This window comes from Balaenoptera borealis (genome assembly GCF_965194805.1).
Source record: "Balaenoptera borealis genome assembly, chromosome: 16".
NCBI lineage: Eukaryota > Metazoa > Chordata > Mammalia > Artiodactyla > Balaenopteridae > Balaenoptera > Balaenoptera borealis.
Window position 1 is genome coordinate 667,909 of NC_138872.1, and position 14,507 is coordinate 682,415.

Consider the following 14,507-nt stretch of genomic DNA (forward strand, 5'->3'; position numbering starts at 1 on the left):
GGTGGCCAGCCGTCGTCCCGTCGGGCGCCACGCGGGGTCAGCGCGGGGTCAGCGTGGGGTCAGAGGGCCAGGTGCGCTGCGGTTCCGACGGCTCCCCGGCTCCCCGGCTCCCCGGCTCCGCGGCCCGGCCGGGCGGGCGCAGGTAAGTCGAGGCGGGCGAGCGGAGCTGGGCCCGGGCCCGGCGGCCGGTCCGCAGTCTGTCCGCGCCGCCCTCCACCCACACACACGCGCCCCGCCTCTGAGAGGCGCCCGCGGCGAGCCGGGTGCGAGGCGGGCGGCGCGCGGGGAGACCCGAGCGGAGCGAAGCCCGAGGGAAGCCCGGGCTGGGGAGCGGGGGGCGCGCTCGGGGTGAAGCGGGGCGGGACGGGCCGCCCTCTGCCTGCGAGCGGAGCGCCCTGGCCGGGCCGGGAGTCGGAGCGAGGGCGCCGGGAGCTCCGGGCCGATGCGGGAGCAGTTGCGGAGGCGAAGGCGGCGGCGGCAGTGCCGGGCTGAGGGGAGGCGGGTCAGGAGGAGCCCCGCTCAGGGCTCCAGCTCTGAGCGGTCAAGCGGGCAGACAGACCCTCTGCCCGTTGGGGGGTGCTGGCGGCGGGTGCTGGGGAGGCGCGGTGCGGGCCGGTTCGCCCGTGACCGATCTCGGGTTCCCAGGGCAGGATGTACACGCTGCTGTCAGGCCTGTACAAGTACATGTTCCAGAAGGACGAGTACTGCATCCTGATCCTGGGTCTGGACAACGCCGGGAAGACGGTACGTGCGGTTCCGTGTCAACACCCTTACTCCCCCGCTGCCCTATGGTCTTGTTGGTTTTATGCTTTTAGCTGCATGTTCTGTACCCAGATAGGATCCGAACTTCGCTTAAGGCCATGGGACAGTTACCGCTAGCTACCTTGAAAGCAAAACTTTGTTTTGTTTTGCTTTGCTTCGATTTAAAGGAATAGGCCCAAGTAGGGGTATTTGTGAAGCAGCCATGAGAACTCTCCCAGCTCTCATCTCACGCCTCTCTCTCTGCCTTTAGACCTTCTTGGAGCAGTCAAAGACGCGGTTCAACAAGAACTACAAGGGGATGACTCTGTCCAAAATCACTACCACTGTGGGCCTAAACAGTAAGGGCGTCCTTTAGGGCTGTGGGTTTGGGGGCAGAGCCCTGAGGATGCTGCGGTGTACGAAGGCCGAGGGTGAGGCCGCTGCTCCGGCTCCCATTGGCCACAGCATCACGGAGCGCCGGCACCGCCTGCTCCTCCCGGGAGAGCTGGGAGCCCGTGTGTCAGGGACCAAGGCCACAGCCTCACCTGTCTCCTTTTCTCCCCAGTCGGCACTGTGGACTTTGGAAAGGCCCGCCTCATGTTCTGGGACTTAGGGGGGCAGGAGGAGCTGCAGTCTTTGTGGGACAAGGTAAGATGGGCGGATGCCACATAGACTCCCTGGCCTGGCTGTCGTGCCATCTCTCTAGCTGGCACCGTGGTCTCTTCCTCCCTTTCCTCAGAAGGCCTGGCACTCCCCTTCTCTCCTTCCTGTTGCTGTTTTCCGTCACCCACCTGGTTCCTGAGGCTCGCCTCCATCCCAGTTCCCAAGTCACTCTCCCCAGGAGCAGGGACAAACTTGGTTCCTTTTGGCTTAGAGATTTTGTTGCTAATCAGAACAGGACGAGACGAAGAATGGTCGGGGAGCAGACGTGGGGGAGACGCAACGCCTATTTGGTGCTCAGCTGCAGCACCGGGACCTGAGTCTCACCTACTGTGTCCTCCCTCAGTCCTAGCTTAGGACCTGTCCTCCGTGGTGGCTCCTTCCCCATCAGGGGAGGGTGTCCTCCACGGTCCACAGCAAGTGTCTCCTCTTTCGAGGTAGGTTTGAAGCGTTTCTGAGACCTCAAGACTGGAGTCGGTCTTCAGCTCAGCCTGTGCCAGGCACTGGGGTCCAGTAGAGAACAGGGCAGGACAAGCCTCTTCCCTCAGCCCCCTCCCAATGGATTGGCGTGGCGGGTTTGGTACAGCCTAGTGCCGGGGGCACAGACAGGCTCACCCTGATTCTGGGGGCAGATGTGCCCATCCCAGCACTTGCCAGTGGGTCAGTGCCCTGGTCTTGATTTCTGATTTGACCCCAGCAGCAGGTACCTGGTCACTTTTTCCTTTTTCCTCCCAAAGTGTCCCCCCCATCCTGACCTCCAGCCAAGAGGACAGGTTCCATCCTGCAGCCAGAAGGTCACTGACAGACCGCCTGTGGCCATTTAAGTCGGACCAAGGCAGAGCCAAGCTAGGGGCTGTCTGTGCAAACTCTAGACTCACACGGGGAGTGTGAAACAGGTCCTGACATTCTGTCATAGGCCAGGGTTTCGGGGGCAGATGCTGCGGCAGAGGGTGGGGTGCAAGTGTATGGGGGGGGACGTGGACCTGGGCAGGGGCGGGGTCATCTCAGATGCTGCCCCACGTCGCGTGACGCTGGCTGGGACTCCATCCCTGTGGCAGGTCACCCCGGTGGGCTGCCCTGGGCGGCTGTGACATGGTCAGGTGGCTCTTCGTGGGTCAGAGTGGGTCTCGCAGGAACCAGCAAGGGGATCTGCACCGGGTGCACTGCTTGTCACGACAGCCAGGCCACGGCCGGTGACAGGCGCACCTGCACACACACGCCTCTGGTTGGGGACCGGCCCCTCCTGAGGGAAAGCCGGGCTGGTTGTGCCCCCCCATCCCCCCACCAGCTTCCACGTCTGTTGGTGGCGTGGCCTTGTTGCCGCATCACGAGGGGCTGAGCCCCGATCGCTGAGCCTGCCGTCTCGGAGGGACCCTGGGCTGCTCGCGTGCTCCGCGACTCGGGTGGAGTGGGTGCCCTGCCGCCTGCCTGTGGCGTCAGGTGCCCCTGCCAGGGTGGGCGCCCTGCTGGCCCCTGTGAGCAGGTAGCATGGAGGTGACCACACCCCTAACCCCAACTCTGAGTCACCAGGAGCGGTGGAAAGTGGGGCTCCTGCTCCCCCTCTGGTTCTGAGATGCTATGTCGTGGCAGGCCCCCCGCCCCCATGCCATCCGGCACGGTCTGGCGGATCTTCACTCGCGTGTCCACTGCTCTCTGTCTACCCCACACCTCCGCTCGTGCCGCACACGGCTGCTCACGGGTCTGTGCGTGTGCTAGCCTCAGGCCAGGTCTGCAGACCAAGCAGACCACCTGGCGCCCTGCCACAGGGGTGACCTCTGGCCTCTGTCCCTCCAGGCCACAGCCGAGAGCCCTCCAGTGCGAGGCCACAGGTGACACTACCATCAGGGCCTGGGCACGGCGGGTGCCGCGGGCTCAGGGCAGCCCCTCGCGCTCCGGGTTTGGCTCACGCTCAGCCCCAGGGGTGCCGCTCCTATCCCTGCCGCTGCTGCCTGGCCGTCACCCGATGCCTGAGGGCGTGGCGGTGGACCTGGCCCCGTCTGCCGGCGCCCCGTCTGCCGGTGCCCGGTTGCACATGGATTGAAGTCCCCTGCCACCACAGGGGCCCCAGGGGCAGAGCGGTGATTCCCTCACTGGCTCGCTGCAATCCCCACGCTGTTCCCTCCTGCCTCGGAGGCCTCCACGGTCGGGCCGCAGCTCCTGGCCCTGCGTCACCCAGCAGGCTGGCCAGAGAGGCCCCGGGTGTGGGACACACGGTCTGCAGACCCGGAGGCCACCCATGTCGGGCTTCCTTTTCTGTAGCGAGTGTAGGTGCAAAGGCTTGACTTGTACTGGGGGGGGGGGGGGTGGCGGGGACAAGTTGGCGTCATGCCCTGTGGGACGTGTGGGTGTTCCGGATTCCTGGGCTCACGCTGGGCAGGAGCTGGAGTGGGCGTGGGGGGGGGGGTCACCCGCTCTGCCAACGTGGGCATTTCCGTGCTCTTTTCTGATCGGGACAGAAGGCTGACTTGCCAGGCCCGTTTCGTGTGTCTGTCCTTTCCCAGAGGTGCTGCCGTTCACCCCCCATAGCTCTCCCCGTACCCTGGGCTCTGGTGGTTTTAAGTGTCGGGGTGGCTCCTGTGTGGCCGCTGCTGGCAGGGAACCCAGGGCCAGCCGCCCTCCCGGCCCCGGTCCAGCCTGCAGAGCTCCGAGCTCGCTGGCGCTGGCTCAGTTGTTGGTTCTGTCCCGCACAGGGGACAGAGCTGCTTTGAATGTTCTGGACTCGCCCCTCGGTGGGCTTTCCGTAGCTCCCCGATGGCAAGCCGCCGCTGCCCCCACCCCCAGGTCTGCTGAGACCCCGAGCCCCATCCCTTTCCCTCTGGCCGCCGTCAGGCCAGCAGGTGTGGTCGGGTCCTAGGAGCGGAGGCTGAAGTGGTGTTCGGAGCACAGCACCCGGCAAGTGGGCGAGGGAGGTGGCAACCCCAGTCCAGGGGGTCTGGGGCGCCTCTCCACTCTGCCCTACCTCCCCGCCCCCAGGAAGCACCCCAGAAGGGTCTTCCAGCTGGGGGCTGCCTCGAGGTGGCCGGGTGCCCGCAGCTCAGCACCCTGTTCTGCTCCCACCCAGTACTACGCGGAGTGCCACGGCGTCATCTACGTCATCGACTCCACGGACGAGGAGCGGCTGTCCGAGTCCAAGCGAGCATTCGGTGTGTGCGGCTGGCCAGGCCCGGGAGGCGGGGAGCGGGTGGTCCCGTCTGCACAGCCCGCTTCCAGAGCTGGGCTTGTGGGGGAGGGCGGCGCCATGTCAGGAGGGCCCCGGCCGAGTGCGTCCACACTTGTAGGGGGTCCGCGAGGGCTTGGGGACCTCTGGGCAGAGGCGGACAAAGGGCGCTCACTGCCGCCTCTCCACTCGCCCCAGAGAAGATGGTCACAAGCGAGGCGCTGGACGGTGTCCCCATCCTGGTGCTGGCCAACAAGCAGGACATTGAGGTGAGCCCCTGGGCCTGGCGGGCCCCACTCCCAGGGGACAGGGTGCCTCTCCCAGGGGAGGGCCGCTGCCTTCCTCAGACACCAGAGCACGGCTGCCCCGGGGGCAGAGCCCCTCCCCCACCCCAGGCCTCTGGCTGCCCTGCTGCCAGGGACCGGGAGCCTCTTGCTGGGCAGACCCAGGTGAAAGCTCTGGAAAGAAAATGCAGAGGGACCAGGGTGGGAGTCAGCCCTGACCCCGATCTGTCTGCTGCCCTTGAGCACGGCAGCTGTGCCGGCCTCACCCCCTGGGACCACTGGCCAGTGGAGGTGCAGCGGCCATCTGCGTGGAGGGGGCCCTGAGCAGGCCGGTGGCGCGATCCTGGAGCATCTCGGTCGTGGCTGCCAGGGTGCGTCTCGGACCACCGCCTGCTTCCCTGTAGACCTTCCCTGACACCTGCTCCTCTGAGGCTGCTCGCCAGGCAGGACCCCTCCTGGACAGAGTAGCCCCAGGGTGCCCCCCGCAGCTCTAGGAACTGCCCTGGGGTGGGGCCGGGCCTTGAGACTGATCCTCACGGCCTCGCCTCCCCCAGACTTGCCTCTCCATCCCGGACATCAAGACTGTGTTCAGCGACTGCGCCTCCAAGATCGGCAGGCGTGACTGCCTGACCCAGGCCTGCTCGGCCCTCACGGGGTGAGTGGGGCTCACCCTGGGCGCCGGGGGCCACGGCTGGCCCCGCCTCACACCCGCTGTCTCCACAGCAAGGGGGTGCGCGAGGGCATCGAGTGGATGGTGAAATGCGTCGTGCGGAATGTGCACCGGCCGCCGCGGCAGCGGGACATCACGTAGGCACAGCCGGCCCAGGGCACCCACCGCTCGTCCCGAAGAGCTCCTGCTGGCTCCGCACCGCTGATCCCCCTGGGGGCTGGGTTGGCTTTGCCTTGTGGTGGTTCTACTTGCTTTGTTTTTCTTCTAAGACAAACTTTTTTCTGTATCCAGAAAAGCGTAGGCATCCGGAGGCTTCTTCTGCCGAGGGGAGCTGGGGCGGCAGGGACCCCACCAGACCCCCACATCGGGCCTGGACCCCGACCTCGAGGCCCAGTTTGGGGGCCCCGGGGTGAGGCCTTGGCAGGCCACCACTCGCTTTGGAGCTGCTGTCCAGCAGGCCTGCTGGCCTGGACCTTCGTGGGGCCTTGTGTGGCAGCTGCTTGGAACTGGGTTTTTCCAGAGGTGCGAGGCCCTTCACAGTGCCCAGGGTTGCTCCATGCGTCGCGCCCACGGAGGGGGCTGGGGGGCCATGGCTGTCCTCAGCCTCTGTCCTCCCCGATCCTGGAGGCGGGCTGGGGGGCTGGTGTCACCTCGAGGGAGACCTGGGCTCGCCTCCGTCCTTGCCCCGATGCAGCCTCGGGACGGGGCAGGGGAGACCTGCCTGGGAGGCTGTGTGCCCCCGCCACTGGCCCAGCCACCTTGTTTTGATCCCCAGCAAGGACGGTGAAGCTAGGCGGTTGTGCTGGGGGTGGGCAGCCCCCCCCTGCCCCCCCGCAAGCCTGCCTGCCACCCACCTAGGATGACCGCAGTTACCACCTCGGGGGTCGGGCTGGTGGTGTGCTGGGCCTGCGCTTCCAGCTGGCGGTCAAGGGCGGGGTCCCCCTTAGGGCTGGGGCGAGCCATCTAGAAATCCCTTTCCAGGCCTGTGTCCAGGAGCAGAGGCCCTCCAGGCAAGGCTGGTCCTCAGGACCCTCCCACACGGCCCCTGCAGGAGCTGCCAACCCCCCACGAGCCTAGCCGTGGGTGAAAGAAAGACAATTGGAGTGGCTCCTGCCCACCGTTCCTCCAGAGGCCTGGTGGCTTCGTGTCTGAGGGTCACAACCCCAGCTGCTCTCCCTGATGGGGCCCAGGAGGAGATGCTGGGAAAGGGATGAGTCAGGGCTGGGGATGGGGACCAGCTGCAGCTGATGTGAGTCATGGGGGAGTGGGGGGCTGTGACCCTGCCTCCCCTGGGGCCCTTCCTGGGGGTCAGGCAGGGGGCTGCCAAGCCAGGACTGGGAGTCGCCCTGGATTGATGAGTCAAGCCCTCATCCAAGCCTGCCCCAGAAGGGAAAAGCGACGTTTCCCAGAAAGCGAGTGAGACACGCTGTCCTACCGGGAGGTCTTGGCTGGTCCCTTGCTGGGAAATCCCCTGCTGCTTTGAGGGTGGAGCCCAAAGAAGGGGTAACTTGAGGGGGAAGCTTCTGGTGCCCCAGGGCGCATGGGCTGGCGGGTTGACCACTCCGGGCTGGCTTCTGTTCCACAGTGAGAGCCCGGGGACTGGGCGACCCTCCCTCCACACCGTCCTAACCACTGAGAGCACAACTGGGGCGGGGAGGATCACGCAGTGAGGCCTGGGGACGGCTGCCACCTGCTGTCCCTGTCTCCCACAACCCTCCCCCCATCGAGGGTCTGTTCCAGTGGTGGTGGGGGGGGGGAGGCAGCAGGCCGCGCCCGGGCAGCCCGCCCAGGTGTCCCCTGCCAGGTGTGCCCACCGCGCGCCGGCCAGACACCACACTCGTTTGCCAATCGGCTTCATGAAAAATAAATTTAACGCCACAGGGGCCGGATCCAAAGCCTCTTTAGGTGCGACTTGGAGGCCGCCCACGCGGGGGGCTCGGGCCGGGAGCGAATAAATAACGGGGAGGGTGCTCAGCGCCTGCGGAGGAAGCGCTCGCGGACGCTGCGCTCCAGCCCGGACAGCCTGGCCGCGCGCAGCGCCCGCAGCAGCCGCGCCCCCAGCGTCCCGGGCCGCGCCTCGCGGAGCTCCGTGAGCTGCCGCCACAGCCTCCGCCGCAGCGCCGCGCGGTCCTCCCTATGCGGCGGCGGCGGACTCCGCGCCCCGGGGCCCGCGAGCGCCTGCTGGAGCCTCCTGGGAAAGATGTCCTGGAAAGCCACGAAGTCGACCACGGCGCGCTGGCACTCCTGGGTCCCTGCGGGAGGGAGGGGCGAGGGGGTACTCGGTTAACTGCCAGCGCGCCGTGCGCGTCCCTCCGCGCCCCGCGGAGACAGGACCGAGGGATCCCCGCGCGCTAACGAGTGGGTGAGGCGGCAGCCGTGCTGGAGGGTCCGGGGCGACCGCGGGAAACTCGGCCGGCAAGGAGGCGGGTCTCGTGGGACGATGCCGGGGGTGGGATGCGACGTGAAGGGGACCCGCCACGTTCGCTGCCGTGCCCTCCCGCAAGCTGTTTAAACCCTCGGAGCCTGTTTCCCAACGTCGGCGGGAAACGGCATCATCCGTCAGCGCTGACGCCCTCAGCCAAGTGCATCCCCTAGGCTGCCCCCACCACGCTTCCGGAAGCCCTTCCCAGGAGCCCACCTAGGCCTCCGCGCCCCCCGCCCCGCTCACCCAGTGCCCCCGGCTCCAGCGAGCCGAGCGGGAAGCCCGTGCGTTGGTGCACAGGGCATCGTGGGACGGGGATCCCGGCACGTTAACGGCTAGGCCCAAGGCCGTGCAGTTGCGGTGGGGTTGGCACCGCTCCGAGCTCGAGCTGCTGGCGGAGAAGGTGCCCGGGGAGCACGGTTGGCACTGCGTGTTCTGGCTGGGGGTGCCTGAGGACGAACGGGGAGGCCGGGGTCAGGAGAGCCGGGTTGGCTCCGTTCGGCGGAGGGCCCGGCGCCGCGGCCCCGCCCTGCACCCACCGGGGGCAACCACGCCTGTGCCGGGCGGGCAGAGCGCGTGCTCCAGGCAGAAGCCCGCGTGCGCGAAGAAGCCGGGGAGACAGCGGCAGGCGCGGTTGTGGGTGGCCCCACACGGCCGCGCCTCCTCCTCGCGCTCCCCGCAGATAACGTTGCAGTAGCGGCAGCGCTCCAGGTAGTGCCAGAACTGCGTGTAGTGGCGCGGCGGGCACGCGCCGCACGTCGTGGGGCTGTCCCGGCCGCAAGGTCGCTGCACGAAGGTGCCCGGGGGGCACTTGTCGCACGCCAGCCACTCCCCCGTCTCCGCGTCCCGCCACGGGTAGGTGGGCGCGCCCGCCGCCGTCCCCCGCGCTGCGAGTGCCAGCAGCAGTGCCAGCAGCGGCCACAGCGGGGGCCTCATGGTCTCGCTGGAGTGGCAGCGGTCTCCCGGGCCGCGTCCTATAAGGGCTGGCTTGGCCACGCCCCCGCGGAGCCCCGCCCCGCCTGAGGGGAGCGGTCGGCCACCTGGGGGCCCAGGCTTTGACCCCTCCCTCCGCAGAGTCCAGTGCCAGGACGGTCCCGTGCGGGCCCCCAGCACCACGGGCAGCTCCTGACCCCGTTACCAGGCCCGGCAACCAGCGGGTGGAGGGGGGCAGCGGCTCCCCCTCTGAACAAACCAGGTGCGAGGGCGGCTGCCCAGGCGCCTCCTTCCTTCCAGGCTCCCCCACCCCACCACCAAGGCCGGGCCACACAGGCTGCTTCCCAGTAGTGCCAGCAGCTTTATTAGAACCCTGGCCCTTGAGCAACAAGCAGGTCCCTGGAAGGTCCCCGGGACAGAAGGTGCAGGGCTCCCCTCCTTCCTGCTGGGGCTCCACCCACAAGCTGGCAGCCAGGGAAGTTCTGGGGAAGCACCTTTCAGTGGACCCACCCCAGACCCCAAGGTGGCCTCGGGGCCTCTCACAGGGGGCCGAGATCCTGCTGCCGTCTCAGAGGTTCCCCGCGGACACTGGACTGGCCTCCCCGTCAGGTGCACTCTTGGCCAAGGGGTTTCTGGTTATCAGGCCTGGCCCACCCCCAGCTGACAGGCAAGTGTCCAGGCTGCGCCCCAGGCAGGAGCAGCCTCAGCCTCCGCAGACCCTGCAGCGCCCAGAGGGTCTCAGCGTTCACTGGGGCTCCGGCCAGAAGACCTGCGTGAGGCTCTGCTTTCTGGTGGCAGCATGGCAGGCTGGGCACGTCCTAGAGGCCTGTGGGGAGAGGGCGCTGGACACAGCTGCCAGACCCCACGGCTCACCCCAGCCCCGCAGCCCACCACGTGGGGCAACGCCCAGCAGGCCACGTCCACAGGGGACACGGCCGGGTCCACAGGGTCTGGCTGCCGACCTGGAGGTGCTGTCGCCAACAGGCCCGGCAGCAGTGGAAGTCGCAGGAGGGGCACTGGAAGGGGACCACGTCCTCCGCCCTGCAGCCAGGACACGCCAAGCCCACTGCAAGGGGGCTGACGTGAGCGCCACGGGCCTGCTCAGGCCGGGCCCCCACTCCCAATGGTCCCTGCAGCCCCTCCCACGAGACCTACCCCACTCAGACTGTGCCTGCCCGCAGGGGGCAGGGGGGGGCCGGCCGGGAGCCCCCGCCCCCCGAGCCGGCCTCTGCGTAAGGAAGGAGGAGATCTTGCTCTGGGTCTTCCCGGGGGGTTTCTCTGGCTGCGAAGGGCCTGGAGACAGGAGGGAGTGAGTACGAGGGGTGCCTGGCTCTTCCCTGCTGCCCACCTGCCCACCCTGCCAGGGCTGAGGGGGGCTGGGGCGACAGGGCGGCAGGAGCACTAGGCAGGCGGCCCTACCTGGCCCGCGAGCCCCGCAGACGAGGTCGGAAGGCGCAGCAGGGCTCCCCTCCCAGGGTCCTGGAGCCTGGGTGCCCAGGCCCGCGCACGTCTGCCGGAAGCGCTGCTTGTGGTGCGGGCGCACGAACATGCCGAACCCTGCTGGGAGCGCGGAGCATGGCTCAGGCGTGGCATCGCTCAGGAGTGGCCTTGCCGCCCACCCACTGCCCGCCACCCACCGCACTGCCCGCCCCCCACGCGGGTCACTTGCTCTGCAGCAGGGACAAGTCCTCAGGCTTTGCGGTGGTGAGTGAGGCCACCACGGCCACCACCTTCTCGAAGTCGTCGTCCTGCTTGTAAGTGGTCAGCGCCGCCAGGAGCTGGCTGTAGCCTGTGGCCCCCAGGGCCCTGTGGGCATCGGCCAGGTAGGCACTCACAGCGGGTGGGTGCTTCTTTGCTCCAGGGGCTCCAGACCCCTCAGGAGGCCGGCGGCTGGGGTCTCCTGGCGGGAAGGTAACACACCTCAGTCCACCAGCTTCCCAGGAAACCACGCTGGCCTCCCCTGCTCTGGGGGCGCAGAACCACAGCGGCCCCCAGGAGGCTCCTCCCCGCCAGGCTCTTCCCTCTGCTCCTGGCTCTGGCCCAAAGCCTCTTCCGGGACCAGGCACCTGCAGGGAGCAGCCCGGAGGCCAGGTGGGGCCGGCCCTGGTTCAGGTGCTCGCGGGGGTCCAGCTGCCTGGCTGCACCCTGGGACACGGTCAGCTTGGGGTCAGGCTCCCTCCTTCCTGAAGAAACACGGAGACAAGGAGGCACCCAGCTGGTCCCTGAGGGTCCAGAGCATGACCAGGGAGGGGACGGGTCTGTCCAAGGGGAGACCGGGCCTCAAACTCTCATCGGCCAACCGCAGGAGGCCCCCGACAGCTGGGAGCGGGCAGGCCTCCTCCCTTGCCTTAGATGGGGGCCAGGCACAAGGACACCCCAGTCCAGGAGGGAGCAGAAGCGTGACTCAGGCTGGACTTGCCAACCCCAGGGGCCCCCTGTGATTCCCGTCCTTGGGGAAGGCTCGTCCAGAGATGGGCTCTTCCGTAACCAATGGGAACAGCGCCTCCCAGGCCCTGGACGTGCAGGGCCCACTCCAGGTGGAGACAGGGGTGGACGGGGCTCCAGGACCCCTGTGCGTACACGACTCCCCAGGCACAGGTCCTCCTGGGAGGCCCGGGCCATGTGTCCTCTGGGGGCCCACACGTCCCCGAAGTGGGGCCCCCCGCATGGATCTGTCAGCCTCAGGAACAGGGAAGCTGGGCCACATGAGGACCCACTCCAAGGGCCAGGTGCCACCCCACACTCAGGGTCTGAGTTTGAGGGTCCCACCCAGGCAGGGCCGGGCTCACCGCTGGGGTCCAGGGCCGGCTGTGCTCCCTCCCTCCGGGGGCCATGCTCAGGCCGGGAGCTGCAGCCTCGGCCCGTCAGTTGGCGGCAGACCTCCTCAAACTGCTGCTTGTGGTGGGGCCGCACGAACTGATAGAAGCCTGTGGGGAGGGGCGGGGTCTGGGCCTGCAGATCCCCGGGGCTGCGGCCACTGCACGGGGTCCCCACCCACACCTCTGCAGGTCAACCAGGGACCCTGGTGGCCCCCCAGCCCACGGCCGCAGCACGGCCCCCAGGGTGGGACCCTCAAGTGGGCAGCCTCTACCAGCCAAGGCACCTTGGAGCAGGCTGTGCTTCTTGGGGTCCTCGGCAAAGAGGGGGCCAAGGTGAGCGGCCAGGGCGGCGAGGTCATCGGAGCTCTTGTAATCCCGCAGGGCCTGGGTAAAGGTGTCGAAGCTGGCCTGGCTCAGCGCCTGCTTCACGGCCGCCATGAACAGCTTGGCCCCGCCCGTGTCCGCGCCGGCCTCTGGCCCCTCCTGCCAACACACAGCCGGTGCCCCTGTCAGGAGGCACCAACCCTCCCCGCCTGCAGGGGCAGCGAGCTGCTGTCGGGGGCTGCTGGGAGGACGCTTCGCTGGCCTGGCCCAGCTGGGGTCACCAAGGGCAGCCAGGAGGAGCCGGCAGGGAACCCCCAGCTTAGCCTCAGCTTAGATGGCCAGGCCCGCTGAGCACAGCAGAGGGACAGAGTGTAGGCTGGCCCTCCCCAGGCTGGCGGCTCCTGCTCCTCTGCTGAGGTGCTGGTGCCCACGGCAGGGGCCGCTGCAGCAGGTGCTCCAGGCTCGGAGGACCGTCTGCTCACAGCAGGGGATGCTTCTCAACATGCCAGGGCTTCAAACACCCCCGTGCCCTACTTCTGCTGCACACCCTAGCCCTGATCCCAGACCCTCGAAAAGGATCCTCCACGCTCCCAGGCTGCCCCCCAGCTTGGCCCTCAGAGGCCCAAGCCCCTGGCACCTAGGCCACTTCCTCAGTGTCAGCCCCCTGGGCACTGCCTGGTTCTTCCCAGAAGCCAAGGGAGGCAGACAGAGGCACTGGCATTTGGGGCTTCCCGGAGCGTCTAGGATGTAACTCAGCTGCTCTTAACTGCTTTCATCCAAGGCTGGGAACACCACGTGCCTCACACGCAGGCACCTCACCATCCACGTTCGTGCCAACAGCCCAGCCTGGCCTGGGCCAGGGGAGCCAGCCCGGCTGCAGGCCCCACACCAGACCTGCCAGAGGGCCAGGCCTGGCTCCTGCCCAGCTGGGAAGACAACACCTTCTGTGGATGGAGCCCACGGTACTGCGTGGACCCGACCCCCCCCACCAAAAAGCAACACAAAACGAAAGGCCCACATCTGCCAAGTGTGCAGGACTCCAAAGTGTGGAGGGTCTGCCCTGAGGGGAGGGGCACTGCCCAGGGACCCCAGTAAGGGGGAGGAGGCGTGAGGCAGGCGGTGGCACTGCAGCAAAGGACACACGGGAACCCTGTGCTGGTTCTGAGAGCTGAGTGGAGGTGAGATGTTCTCACGGTAAAATATCAAAGGAGAAGAGGGACGGGATCAGAGCAGGCCAGGCCCCGGCACAGCACGAGCCTGGCGGGTGGAGGGCGACAGTGGGATCCGCAGAACAAGCAGCTCGTCTGTGAGGAAGTGGATCCAGCTGAACACCGGTGGTGGGGTTGGTGCGGGCCCTGGGTCTGCTGCCCTCCCTCCACCGCTGCACACGCCCTCAGGCCCGGCTGCTCCCTCCCCTGGGCCCCGGCTCCAGCAGGCGCCCTGCAGAGCCTGTCCCCCAGCGGGGACAGCTGGGTCAGGCCAGCGAGCAGGTTTGGCCCGCTCACACCTCACCCCACCCCGAGCCACACGGGCCGAGGCGCCCACCAAACTTCCGCCGTCTGCGGGCCGCTCACATACCGGGCCGCCGACCAGCCTGACCTTCCTCCGCCTGCCACGCTGCTCCTCCGCTGGCCTCTTCTCACGAGGGCCCCACGGGGCGGAGTGGCGGGGGGCCTGAGGGCAACACAGGCGTGTCCGACTCAGGCCCTCAGGGCCCCGAAGCCCTGACACTGCCCTGGGCGGCAGGGCGGGAGAAGTACCCTCGGCCCCTTGCAGGGAACCAAGTGTGAGAGCAGGTCCCGGGCAGCAGCGTGGCAGTAACTGAAGGGCACCGGCGGGAAGGGAACGAGAAACGCGAGTGGGGCAGCTGCGCCCTGGGCCTAGAGGGCGGGACAGCGGGGAGCGGGCACTGACGCCCGGCGGGAAGTGGGGAGCTTCAGGTCAGCTGGGGAATTATGGGCTTCTGGACAAAGGCCCCAGGGCAGAAGGTCCTGCCCGCAGCTCAGGCTCCCAGAAAGGGCCAGGCTCCGGCACAGCAGGAGCGGGAAGTGAGCGGACCGTGTCCAGCACGGGGGCGTGTTGGGGGCCCAGCTGAGGGCTGGGGGCTGTGCCAGGGCGGGGCAGGCCCACAGCACCACCAGGCATCTGCTGAAACCCCCCCGCCCTCCCGCCCAGCGGGGGTGCAGCGGTGAGCATGGTGGCGCCCGAGCCCAGGTGGGCCGAGCCATCCGTGTCCCTCCCCCGGGAGCCCGGGCCCCGCACCTCCTCCTCCGTGGGGAGGGCCTCCTCCCCAGGCCCCTCGGCCAGCAGCTCGCTGTGTTCCAGGGCGGCCAGCAGCCCCGCAGGCCTCCGCTGGGCCCGGACGGGCTCCTGCTCGTACTCCACACAAAGGCTGCCCTCGGCATCCCCGGCGACCGGCGAGCCTGCGGGAGCATGCGAGGGCGACGGAGTCCACCACTGCCCGCTGGGCACTCTGGTCGTCGGCCCCAGCGTGCCA

General features: G+C 68.3%; 3 protein-coding genes across 14 annotated transcripts in view; 1 reads left to right on the forward strand and 2 right to left on the reverse strand.

Annotated features, from left to right (window-relative positions):
- Position 1: 1 nt before the first annotated feature.
- ARFRP1 (ARF related protein 1) lies at positions 2-5,807 on the forward strand. Of its 4 annotated transcripts, none has more exons than XR_014235812.1 (8): positions 2-142; positions 646-744; positions 1,013-1,100; positions 1,307-1,389; positions 4,375-4,544; positions 4,757-4,827; positions 5,397-5,497; positions 5,566-5,602. XR_014235812.1 is itself a non-coding variant. In XM_082360686.1 (8 exons), exons 2-8 carry the CDS (start codon positions 652-654, stop codon positions 5,651-5,653), a joined length of 606 nt encoding a protein of 201 aa, XP_082216812.1. In that variant the 5' UTR covers positions 2-142; positions 646-651; the 3' UTR covers positions 5,654-5,807. The 4 variants fall into 4 exon arrangements, 2 of the variants coding, with proteins under 2 accessions (XP_082216812.1, XP_082216813.1); XR_014235813.1 differs by having other exon boundaries at positions 4,463-4,544; positions 4,762-4,827; XM_082360686.1 differs by having other exon boundaries at positions 4,463-4,544; positions 5,566-5,807.
- A 1,544-nt stretch (positions 5,808-7,351) lies between these two features.
- On the reverse strand, positions 7,352-9,077 carry TNFRSF6B (TNF receptor superfamily member 6b). Its single transcript, XM_082360685.1, is given in 4 exon segments — positions 7,352-7,764; positions 8,181-8,222; positions 8,225-8,383; positions 8,474-9,077. Coding segments are annotated over 4 exon segments (879 nt in total). The 5' UTR covers positions 8,871-9,077; the 3' UTR covers positions 7,352-7,483.
- A 131-nt stretch (positions 9,078-9,208) lies between these two features.
- RTEL1 (regulator of telomere elongation helicase 1) overlaps positions 9,209-14,507 on the reverse strand; it is a 28,201-nt gene continuing 22,902 nt past the window's right edge. For 3 of the 9 annotated variants that reach the window (XM_082360658.1, XM_082360654.1, XM_082360655.1), the window contains 10 exons: positions 14,273-14,467; positions 13,556-13,684; positions 11,971-12,169; positions 11,657-11,794; positions 10,934-11,050; positions 10,537-10,767; positions 10,287-10,424; positions 10,023-10,160; positions 9,830-9,933; positions 9,209-9,693 (listed from right to left, as the gene is read on the reverse strand). In XM_082360658.1, the coding sequence (XP_082216784.1) occupies positions 9,613-9,693; positions 9,830-9,933; positions 10,023-10,160; positions 10,287-10,424; positions 10,537-10,767; positions 10,934-11,050; positions 11,657-11,794; positions 11,971-12,169; positions 13,556-13,684; positions 14,273-14,467 (1,470 nt within the window). In that variant the 3' untranslated portion in view covers positions 9,209-9,612. The remainder of the gene's footprint in view (positions 9,694-9,829; positions 9,934-10,022; positions 10,161-10,286; positions 10,425-10,536; positions 10,768-10,933; positions 11,051-11,656; positions 11,795-11,970; positions 12,170-13,555; positions 13,685-14,272; positions 14,468-14,507) is intronic. The other 6 variants (XM_082360660.1, XM_082360659.1, XM_082360657.1 and 3 more) reach the window with 6 other exon arrangements.

Coding starts and splice junctions, on each gene's coding strand:
- ARFRP1 (XM_082360686.1), top strand. CDS start 652: ATGTACACGCTGCTGTCAGGCCTGTACAAGTACATGTTCCAGAAGGAC. Junction 1,101..1,306: donor TACCACTGTGGGCCTAAACA/GTAAGGGCGTCC, acceptor TTTTCTCCCCAG/TCGGCACTGTGGACTTTGGA. Junction 5,498..5,565: donor GCCTGCTCGGCCCTCACGGG/GTGAGTGGGGCT, acceptor CTGTCTCCACAG/CAAGGGGGTGCGCGAGGGCA.